Source organism: Branchiostoma floridae, chromosome 4, assembly GCF_000003815.2.
Source record: "Branchiostoma floridae strain S238N-H82 chromosome 4, Bfl_VNyyK, whole genome shotgun sequence".
Lineage (NCBI taxonomy): Eukaryota > Metazoa > Chordata > Leptocardii > Amphioxiformes > Branchiostomatidae > Branchiostoma > Branchiostoma floridae.
The window spans coordinates 706,371-717,781 of record NC_049982.1 but is presented as its reverse complement, the minus strand read 5'-3'; the positions used below and the strand labels follow the sequence as shown (position 1 = coordinate 717,781).

The 11,411-nt window shown below is 41.2% G+C and overlaps 1 protein-coding gene and 1 long non-coding RNA gene across 2 annotated transcripts; one reads left to right on the top strand and one right to left on the bottom strand.

Moving 5' to 3' along the window:
- Nucleotides 1-10: 10 nt before the first annotated feature.
- LOC118414691 lies at nt 11-2,309 on the bottom strand. Its single transcript, XR_004831004.1, has 2 exons — nt 2,118-2,309; nt 11-105 (listed from the first exon to the last, which is right to left on the bottom strand). It is a non-coding gene; the product is annotated as an uncharacterized LOC118414691 (long non-coding RNA).
- A 788-nt stretch (nt 2,310-3,097) lies between these two features.
- Nucleotides 3,098-11,010, top strand: LOC118412908 (histone-lysine N-methyltransferase PRDM9-like). The gene is made up of 13 exons (XM_035815966.1): nt 3,098-3,245; nt 3,703-3,824; nt 4,224-4,399; nt 4,980-5,138; nt 6,095-6,174; nt 6,697-6,946; nt 7,236-7,397; nt 7,660-7,931; nt 8,196-8,463; nt 9,943-9,954; nt 10,117-10,193; nt 10,245-10,284; nt 10,391-11,010. Exons 2-13 carry the CDS (start codon nt 3,745-3,747, stop codon nt 11,008-11,010), a joined length of 2,196 nt encoding a protein of 731 aa, XP_035671859.1. The 5' UTR covers nt 3,098-3,245; nt 3,703-3,744.
- The last annotated feature ends 401 nt before the right edge of the window (nt 11,011-11,411 follow it).

Genomic DNA, 11,411 nt, shown 5'->3' with positions numbered 1-11,411 from the left:
CAATGCTTACCTGTACCAGACTGTGTGTTACCAGTACTGTCCATGGACTCCAGAATAGACAGGTACTCTGTTGTCATCTCCTCCTGTAGGGACGGCTCACTCTCACTACAGGGGTAGACAGGGTACAATTATAAATTTCAACAGTTTGTACAAATCTTAGTTTATTCATGAGAAGCTCAAATTGGCAGCACTCTCAATAGTCTCATCGAGATCATGAGGAAAGAGTTAGGGTCAGACAAAATATAACCAAGGTGCAGATAATGATTACTTGATGAAAGGCCTGATAAATCTATCATATACTTGTATAAGTATAACTAAGTATGATTATAAACAGATGTTGCACCACACAGTTATGTTGTTTTTGTTGCAAACCACATGCCTGGATAACCACATGAGACAACACAACTTGTGTATTACAAATACAGAGATCTGGATGACCCACAGTGACCAGGGATGATGTGTCATGTGAAATGAAGAGCCGTCTGACAAAATTAGAACCAGACATTCCTACCTTCATCAGAAGAACTCTACTCTACTTAAACAATAGCAAGGAATTTATCATGACAATAACAAGAAAATTATCACACCAAATGCAGCAGATGCTACACAAGGCAGTCAAACATGTACAGGCAAGACTCAACTACTAGTACAAGTACAACAATATGGTTATTGAAGACTGGCTGAAAAATATTAAATTTAAAGGAAACCAAACAGTAGCATTGCAACTTCTCTAGAAGCACCTGACAAAGTGCTCCTAGGTCAAAAAGTTATTCTGGAGCCCTGGAAGTTACGCTATAGTATATGTATGCCTGTGTGTGTGTGTGTGTGTGTGTGTGTGTGTATTGTAATGTCCTTGCACAGACCATATCAAATTTGTATGAGTATGACAAACTCTGCCACTGGCTGTGCATTCATATTTCTTGTTTAAGACTAACAACCCCCTGTCCGATCCAGGTTTCTTTGAAAACCCCGTCAAATCAAATCTCTTCCAGTTCCACCACCCATTCTCCTTCATTTTGGAACTGGCCCATTGGGATATTACAAAGGTCAATATTGACAAAGTCATGCCATATCATGACATATGGCATCGAATGGCAAAAGTTCAAGTGGTTACAAAAGAGAAAGTGGAGAGGGTCATGTCAGAGTTTCCGACATGGAACCATGCATTTTTTCCCCTTTGTTCAACTGTATGGGACACTTGTTGTAACTGACCCATGTGTAAACTGTTGATTATCTCATTCTACATTCTACGACAGTGTGGCGCGTTGATACACCCAATCCCTCGATCTTTGACATTCTGGTCAGTACTTGGATGGGAGACCACCAAAGAAGACTGGATGCTGTAGTGACTTGTCATTTGCAATCAGAAGGGACGTAAGATGGGGGTTCCATGTTTATTATTACAAATGTATTATTATTATTATTATTAACTTTGAGGAGGTGCTTTTGAGCTGCCGAGCACATAATTCAGCCTCTATAGTAATTGGGTACATAAGTTGTCTGCAAATAATACACCAGACGTATGAGACTAAAGTAAGTAAAGAAGATGTGCCACTGTGGCTTTCCATATTCTCCCATGCACATGATCTTTTATTCTTCTTGTATATTCACAAGGATCTATTGACATGTGCATATGATTTTAATATGCGCAGAATAAATAAGTCAAATCAAACCATACTAGGTGAGACTGTGTGCGAGGAGTGTAGCAGGCCGGTTGGGGGCCGCAGCATTATTATTTCAGTAGTGTCTGACCTGACATATGCAGGCATATACGGGAGTCAGGGTTGTTTTGATCACAAAGCGGGGCCGTTTCTCATAAAAGAACATCCATTCTGATTTACATATGACAGAATACAAGGAACCGAATGTAAGATGAACTGATATACAATCATGAAACGGCACATAATGTGCAAGCAAAAAAATCTGCAAACCTGCTATGTCTGGCTAAAGAAAGACGCTGTTACCTTTTGCGGCTACTGAGTAGAACCAAGGAGGTTGAAAAGGGGCCTCCTTGGTAGAACAGTGTCAAAATCTGCGCATATAAAAATTCGCCGCGATTCGCGTGCATAGATTTTGATACAGCTGCGTGCGAAAAGGACGACAAAATACAAACATACCCTTCTGATTGGGCTTCTTCTTGGGGCTTTTCTTTCCCCCTATCCGCGGCCGCCCTCTTTCTCTTCTTCGGCATCGCTACAGCGTGGTCTGGAGACAATAACGGGAGAACTGGCGGAATTTCCAGACTCAAGCGGCCATCTTGGTCTCTTGGACTCGGGACTAACCATTACACACGTGGGGGGTTCCTGACCAAGCTATCAACAAAAGTTTCGCAACCAAGCAGATGTAAGGGTGGGGCAATTAATCACAAATGAGGATAACAATATAACGTTAACAATAATTTTATTGGAAGCCTATGCAAGAAGGCAAACATAGTAAAACAGTGGTACACAGAACATGATAACTTTTAGCTAATTCTCCTAATAAATGAATAAGTAGTTTTCCTACTACATGTCTCACTCACACCACTCACTCACACTCACTATCCGGTTTAACGTCTGATATGGTAGATTGAAGATAACGTATTCATTTATTTGAAAGTTGAAATGTTCTTTCGTCAATGGGCCTTTTTTGTATCTGGCATTCTCTATTTCCAGCTAATGAGCACGTATTATCATTTTACATGAAGTGAATCTTAGCTCAAGGTCTGTGTGACGTCAAGGAAATAATATGTCCTTGGTGGTATAAGTTAACTGTCCATAACTGTAGTTACTCAGATTTAAGATTCTTTGTTACGATCTAGGAAACGTTGCTATTTATCGATATAAAAATAAGAATAGATAAAAAAATGGAGGTGTTTTAATTTTGTTGCGGAACTTAGGAAAAGACCCTGCATCAAGCATTAACTTTTAAAAAAGTCTCTTAAAATCTCATTTCATTAACAAAGGAATTCGGCGCTCAGAGCTTGGCTATTAGTAAAGTTCAGCAGTTGCCTGTCTACTACTGCATCAACAGTCTGTTCATACTTCGTTACCGAGAAAGCCCGATTATACCCGAACAGCCGCCGGAAAGGTACGACCGCTGTGCATCGTGGGAAAAAGACCTCCGAATGTTCCCAAAGTCATTTTGCCGCCAGTTCCACTGCAAGACGGACGTTTTGCAGTTTTGTACAGGCAAAATCGCGATTTTCTTGCCAAAGAAGTTGGAATTTAGCGGAATTCGAGTTCAACAGGTCGTAGGAGCATTCAGTGAGTCTCTTTCCATCACGTCTTTGCCATGTCAAGTCAATTTTCTGTCAGTCTTTTCAATTTTTGTTTCATTCTCTGTGCAGACGACATTTTGACAACTCGGTGACAAGACGTTCTCTGACAGAATTTTTGTTTACGTTGTAGATGTACCTCTAACGTTAGTTGTCGTCGTCATTTTTAGTTATTTGCAACAAGAAGACGTCCTTTTGCTGTCGTCATTTTTTAGGAAAACTCAGCGTAGGTTCTGTGAACTTAACAGGCAATGATTCCTAAGTGTTGAAGGTTTGTTTATTTTCCAAGACGAGTCGTGTAATGTTACAGGTAGATATATTTGCAAGTGCACGGCGATTGTCAGATTGGCCTTAAGTATTTACAAGTCACCAAGACAGGTAATAAATTGTAGGAAATGTGTTAAATTTGTGCTGTAGGCTACAACTTTACTTTTCTGTCATGACAGGAGTTTTCCCGCCATTTGCAAAGTGCAGACGACAGTGTGAAGATGGCGTCTGTCAGCAGCGCGAGCTCGTCAGGATCAGACGACGAGAACAACGACAAGCAAGCAGCCAGCACCAGTGCCAGGTATTCTGGTCTTATAAGTTGATTTAAACAATTTTTCATGAAAATGCGAGCAAAATCCTAATAGTAATCATGACGTGACTGTACACGTCATACTCATATCATTGCTAAGATGATAAATATCATATGATTTCATCCCCTTCCCCCTTTGTATGCTTATCTGCCATATCTGAAGTTTTAGGCATGAGGATTTTTTTTTTTTAATGTTGCACAAGATGTAGACTATTATGTGCTACTTTGAAAAAATTAACCAGTTGCATTTTGTACATTCCAATTCTTAGCAATCAGATTTTAGGAGTATCAAACTTTAAAGTGTGTCTTACTAACTTGTGATTAAACTTATAATATCAACCATTGATGATGATGTTTTATTCATGTTTTGTATCATTTTTTCTCTCCCAGTTCAAACCCATTCGCAAACATGATAGACACAGACTTTGACATGAGCAAAGTCCCAGAGACAGAAGACATCCGCATTGAACAGTACTTCAGCAAGGAGGAACTGGCTGAGCTCACTAAAATCGAGATGACGCGATATCGGAACATGAAGCGCAACTATGACGTCATGAGGATGCTTGGTAAGTTTTGTAGTCTTAATTATAAAAATAAATACATTATGCACTTTTGTGCATCCGAAATTTGAGCAGCATCTTCTTTACTGTGGGTGGATCAGTGCACCTAGATATATGTGTAGTGTTACGTACATGAATATACTATTGTACACCAGTATACAGTATAATCTTGGCATTTTCTCGTCTCAAAAATGGTAAGTGAAATTTTTGATTAGCTGTAGAATTTCATGTTCAAGTTCTTAAGGGAGGCAGTAAAGTGTGTAATTAGTTTTTGCTGACATTCTACTTCATTGATCTGAAGTTGTGCCCCGAAAACCTTATATGTGCACCTAAATTTAGAGGTAAAATGTGTACCATTCTCCTACGCAAAGGGGTCCAAAGTAGCCTCAAAACTCTTCTTGTTCTACCTCTGCTTTCACAAGAGGAGTTTTGAGACGACTTCCCTCTGCATAGGAGAGTGATGTGCACAGTGAACCTTTTTCCCAAAATGAATTACAAATGAAGTGCTGTAGTGGTGATAGTTTTGGGAAACATCAAGTTTTGCAGCCAAAAAAGACTTATCATTAATCAAATTTGGCATTTGTAGGTCTGCCTGGTAAGAAACCCTACTTCATGGAAAAGAACAGGCGCAGCTTGGTTCAGCCCAAGGAGCCCCCCACCCCACCCCTCACCAGCAGTGAGTCAGAGGAAGATGAGGAATGGACACCTGAACTGGAGAGGAAAAAGAACCAGCGCCCAAAGAAACGTGAGAGAATCTATATTCTTATAAAGGGAAGCTAACCTGATATTAAGTTACAATACAGGGCTCGAAATTCATTTATGGGATTAGGTGCACTGGTGCATCCAGCTTAAAACATTGGGTGCACCAAAAATTTTTTGGGTGCACCACTTAAAGTTAAGTAGTAACCTAATAATAAAACGTAGTTACCAGCTAAAAAATTCTTTTACAAGTACCATGACAGACATTTTTATTATCTTTCTAACACTCAGATCTCATCATGTCAAGAATATGATGTATACTAGTATACTTTGATATCTTTACATACATAAATGTAAGAAAATATTTGGGTGCACCCTGTTAGATTCAGGTTCTTTTCCGACTGAAGATACAGAGACGTCTTGCAGTTCACACTCGTTTATTCCACTCTGTCCAAGATGTTACAATCTTTCCAAATCCAGACTCCTTCCCCGGACCTCCTGTCCAGACTTCCTTCCCTGGATTCCTCAACCAGACTCTCTTGCTGACCTAGTTTCACCCAGACTTAACCCCTGTCTCTCTGGGGCTGGTTCTCTAACTTTCGGGGAGGGGATACCTTACAACTGCTTTTCTCATGCATTCTATCCTACTCTATTCTAAACTTATAACACACCCTGTGCACCCACAGAAAATAATTGGGTGCACAGCTCCAATTTTAGGTGCACCTGGGTGCACATGCACCCAGTATTTTGAGCCCTGCATTAAGTACAACAGATATGTTGGGCTCCTTCTATTTAGGCAACGTTTTCATGGACATGAGTTTTCTTCTACTCATGGGGAACACAAGTTTGGTTCTTTCACAGTGCTTCTTGATAGACCAAGACATGTTGTGCTGCTATATCCATTTCAATTGCTAATGACTGCTCACTGGTACCATAAACGTTTTGTTCAGGTCTTTTTAGCTGATAGAAATGATATCCTTTTTTGTTTTGATCTACCCACAGCTTGGTTCCTGTTGCCACCCAAGAAACCCAGGATGCCAAAACCTAAGCCCCAGACTACTGGTTCCCACCCAAAATCAAAGGTATGGCAAGATATAATGATTTTAACATTTGACTTGCAATATTATTTTTATTGTAAATTCATAGATTGTCTGAAGAGACAGAAGCTTGAAACAGTCAATATTCAAAGCCCAAATAATTCAACATGTGGCAGTACATCGCTTTTGTATCAAATGTTATAGTACTGTAATAGCAAACGATATTAGGAGAGGGTCTTGTACATTCATAAGGTTGGTGCTGAAATGCCATCCTCAGATGCACAGTTCTTGCTCTAGCCTATTGTTGGTGTGCTCATAGACCTCTGCATACTCATCAATGACTCTTTTGGTGGTGAACACCAATGACCCTTTGCCAATCAAAATGTTCATGTAAAACAGTGAATATGGATGTGACCTTTATTGTTAATGCAACAATCAGCACCAAGGACAGCAAAAGTCCACTCACAGGAAAATGGGATCTAATGGGTACCTTAGAGGGCTTATTGACATTTTTTTATATCTCTTAAATATATGCCGTAGTAGAAATATCATTTACTCTATCTAAAGGCAAAAAAGAAAGCAGAAGCAACAGTGAGCAAAGCTCCAAAGGAGAGTGACGATGAAGATGCCAAAACGTTCCCGGGATTCCAACCTGAGGAGGTGGCTGAGATGCAGGCAGCCACAGCAGCCAGCATTGCAGAGCTGGAGAAGAAGATGGAGGAACTGGAGTTAGAGATCCAGCAATGGGAGGCTGCTGGATCACAGGATGGGCAGGAGGAGGGGTCAGAGTCAGACATCAGTACAGATTTGGAGGAAGGTACTGTATTTGTCCGACTCTACTTTTTCAATGATTGCAGTATGGACAGCTAGGCTAGGCTAATTCTACATGTCCAAAGTCTACAAAACCATTGCCAGATTTTAGAGTGGAGGTAGACATGTTTAAAGATTCCTACATTTTGAAACTCCTGACAGATACTGCTACACCCATAACGGGCTTTTATCCATAACAGAGAGCAAAACTGGGGCAATGTTGTGTAGAATTGCCTTCTTTTACATCCCTTCTAAAATAGAGTTAAGCTGGGCATGATGTCTTTTTTTTTAAACAGAGCTGTTGACCACAACACTCCAACCAGTAAAGCAGCAGGAACCACCAAAAAAGGAGCCAGTAGAGGATACGGAGGAGCCTCGGAAGAGTCGCTATCCACAACGCAACATTCCACGAAAGGACTACAAGGAAGTTGAACTTCCGGATGATGACCACTACTTGTGTATGTTTGAAATTTCTTTGAAATTATTCTTAAATAGTAGTTACTTGGTTGTACAAAGAGAAACACATAGGCCAGTGGATTATTTTCCTTTATTGAATATCCATAACTGTTACAGTAGAAGCAAAGTTGTTTTGTAGTCCATAAAGATATAGTGTATGTGTTTTCTATATAGTGTATGTGTTTTCTTTTTTGGTGCAATATTCTTATCAATTTTCTTCGATTAGATCATTGTAACAAACAACATACCTTTATTTTGTTTCAGATTGTGAAGACTGCAATGAGCTTTATGAGGGAGACTGTCCCGTCCATGGTCCACTCATTGTGGTGAAGGACAAAGAAGTTCCCAAGGGAGTAGAAAACAGAGCGGTCCACACACTACCTGACTACCTGTCTGTCTGCCCATCCAAGATCAAGGGAGCAGGGGACGGTGTCTGGCTGGATGGAAAGGCCATGCCAAAGAACTTTGTGTTTGGGCCATATGATGGGAAAATCACTGGGCCAGAGATAGGCATGACAAGTGGATATGCTTGGCAAGTAAGTGGCCTATAGCCATATTTTTCTCAGCACTAACAGCACTAGTGTTAATACTACATCTTGAGGATCCATTTATTTACATTTTCTGTGGGAGATTGACTGACACAAACTACATGTACCAGAAAGCTTTTGAAACAACAGTCTTTTGTAGCACTAGTCTTGTTTTCTCTTTAATGTGTCACAAACTAAACAATGGCCCAGGAATACATGATGCTGCTTAAGTGTGATGCATTGGTTTATTCAAACGAAATAATTTTCATGCAGATCTCCAAGAATGACAAGGTGAAGTACTACATTGATGCCACTGACATCACCAAGAGCAGCTGGATGCGCTACGTGAACTGTGCCAGAAATGAGGAGGAGCAGAACCTGGTGGCCTTCCAGTACTACAGGAACATCTACTACCGCACCTACAAGCCTATTCCCCCCGGCACCGAGCTGATGGTGTGGTATGGAAATGAGTACGCCAAGGATCTGGGCATCTTTGAAGAAGCAGAGACAAAAGAAGAGGAGCCCAAGCAGCAAAATCAACGTAAGGCATACATGTAGCTCATTGTAGATTTAGAAGGAAATTCGGTCCCAAGAACTTAGCCTTGATTAGTATATTGTTGTAGATCTATTGAGATGAATCTCTACAAAACGTGTTGCCTTCTGTTACAGAACTGACATTTCTTCATCTCTTGATACAGAGTTTTAGTGCTTTGATACCATAATAGATGTGACACCTATTATGTCTCTCTAGGTATCCATACAGATGCAATTGTGGTCTACAGGTTGCAGAAGGTGTGGGAAGCTAAGTTGTAGAAAGGACTACTTGGAAGACATGAGACAATGTCTGTTCCACTCTGAAGCTGTCCACTGTTATATCTCTTCAGGGATTTAGACAGGTGTAATGATACCCGTTGCATGTGTGGAAGCTTTTCTAAAAGTCACCCAGTACAACTTTAAATAATTGAAAGTACATCTGTCTGCACATATCCAGACAGGTGCAATTGGAAGCTACAGGTGCAGCAGGTCTGGCAAGCTGTTTTCCACCGAGGACTACCTGGACAGACTAAGCTAAAAATGTCAAGTCCACAAATTGCTTGAATATCCTGCTGAAGCTACTACCTGTTATCTCTGTACAAGTATACGATCCAGACAGGTGCATTAATTTTGTAGGCGCAGCTAGTGTGGTAGGTCTTTTTTCACCATAATCATGCTATCGAACGACATGTCTCAACAGGTAATTAGACAGGTGCAGTTGCAGGCTACGGGTGCAGTAGGTGTGAGAAGCTGTTCTCCACCAAAGACAACCTGGACAGACATGGAAGGGTTAATCCAAGTCCAGGTCCATACATTGTTTGAAGGAAACACTAAATGTGTAACATTCTCTCTGCAGGTTACCAGACAGATGTAGTTGCAGGCTACAGGTGCAGCAGGTGTAGGAAGTTATTCTCCACCATTGGCTTCCTGCACAGACATGTGAGGGCTAATCCAAGCATGTCAGGTCCATACATTGTTTGAAGACAACATTAAAAGTATAAACTATTCTATCTATGCAGGTGTCCAGACAGGTGCAATATCAGGCTACAAGTGCAGCAGGTGTGGGAATCTATTCTCCTCCTTGGACTACCTGGACAGATATTCAAAGCATTATCCAGACATGTCATGTCTGTACTTTGTTTTGATATCATACTTGGGATGTGACCTACTAGTACTATGTCTTTTCAGGTATCCAGACAGATACTGTTGTAGGTGTAGGAGGCTAAAGTCTATTAAGTTTGGGGACTATTTACACATGTTAAGTCTAGACGGTCTAGACATATCAGGCCATGTTTAGATATCAGACAGAAAAGGATGTTACTTGTTATTTCTCATCAGGTGTCCACACAGGTGCAGTTGCAGGCTACAGGTGCAGTAGGTGTGAGAAGCTGTTTTCCACCAAAGACAACCTGGACAGACATGTAAGGGTTGATCCAAGTCCAGATCCATACACATACTAAATGTGTAACATACTCTGTCTCTGCAGGTTACCAGACAGGTGCAGTTGCAGGCTACAGGTGCAGCAGGTGTGGGAGGCTCATAATTCTCTACCAAGGACTATCAGACATGTGAAGGCTAATCCAAGCATGTCAGGTCCATACATTGTTTGGAGATAACACTGAATGTGTAACTTGTTGTATCTCTGCAGGTGTCCAATCAGGTGCAGTTGCAGGCTACAGGTGCAGCAGGTGTGGGAAGCTGTTCTCCACCCAGGACTACCTGGACAGACATGTGGAGGTACATGTAGATATAGCTCAGGTGCTCACTGTAAGTGTTATCTTTTTGCAGGTGTGCAGACAGGTGCAGTTGCAGGCTACAGGTGCAGCAGGTGTGAGAAGCTGTTCTCCACTGAGGACTACCTGGACAGACATGTGAAGACCCATGCAGACATGTTGATATGTCAAATTGTCACTGTTAATGTTATCTTTCTACAGGTGTCCAGTCAGGTGTCACAGGCTACAGGTGCAGCAGGTGTGAGAAGCTGTTCTCCACTCAAGACTACCTGGACAAACATGTGAAGCACCATGCAGACAGGTCAGGGTCAAAAAAGTTTAGATGCAAACACTGCAATTTTTCAACTGACAGAATAGATCATCTCAATCGTCACATGCTGACCCACACAGGAGAGAAACCACACAAGTGTCACACCTGTGGGAAGGGTTTTAAACAGAAAGCAGACCTGAAGAAACACCAGCGGATACACACAGGGGAGAAACCCTACAGGTGTGAAGTGTGTGGGAAGGCGTTCAATGTAAAGTCAAACCTGACCACACACACGTTAACTCATTCTGGTGTGCAGCCTTGTGTGTGTGGGGAGTGTGGGAAGGGGTTTACACATGCAGGTAATCTACAGAAACACAAGAGGATTCACACTGGGGAGAAGCCCTACAAGTGTCAACACTGTGACATGAGGTTTACTATGAGTGGCGATTTGAAGAGACATGTTATCAGAAACCACACTAAAGAGTTTCCGCACAGGTGCAAGGTGTGCAACAAGGGGTTTGTGGCACCAAGTCATATGAGAACCCACATGCAAAACCAACACAGAAACTAATACTTTATATTGTGTAAATCATTTACACCAAAGCCTTAATGTCCATGAGCCACCACCAGGGCAGTATTGATAACTAGTGTCAACTCACCTGAAGGTATTGCTCTGGAAAAAAATAAAGTGAAAGTGTCTTACATTCATGTCTCCACATATGACTGGGGTCTTGAGGTGTCATCATGTGAAAAAGTTTTCCTAAGTTTGTGACTAGACCCCATCAGTTACTTACCTTAGATGATAAGGATTGGGAGAACTCAGACTTGAGACACATCTTACAAAGTTCCAAGATCGACTCAGCAAGTTCATTTTTCTTCAAATACATTGTATTGAAGATGTACAAAATTCAACCTAAAAAACTACTCTGGGGAAAATAATACAAATGTTGATATGTTAGTTATGTCAGACCA

Bases quoted from the DNA above. Each gene is read 5' to 3' on its own strand.
- LOC118412908 (XM_035815966.1), top strand. From the start codon at position 3,745: ATGGCGTCTGTCAGCAGCGCGAGCTCGTCAGGATCAGACGACGAGAAC. The intron at 6,947-7,235 runs GTACTGTATTTG...TTTTTTAAACAG, and splicing joins CAGTACAGATTTGGAGGAAG to AGCTGTTGACCACAACACTC. The intron at 7,398-7,659 runs GTATGTTTGAAA...ATTTTGTTTCAG, and splicing joins GGATGATGACCACTACTTGT to ATTGTGAAGACTGCAATGAG.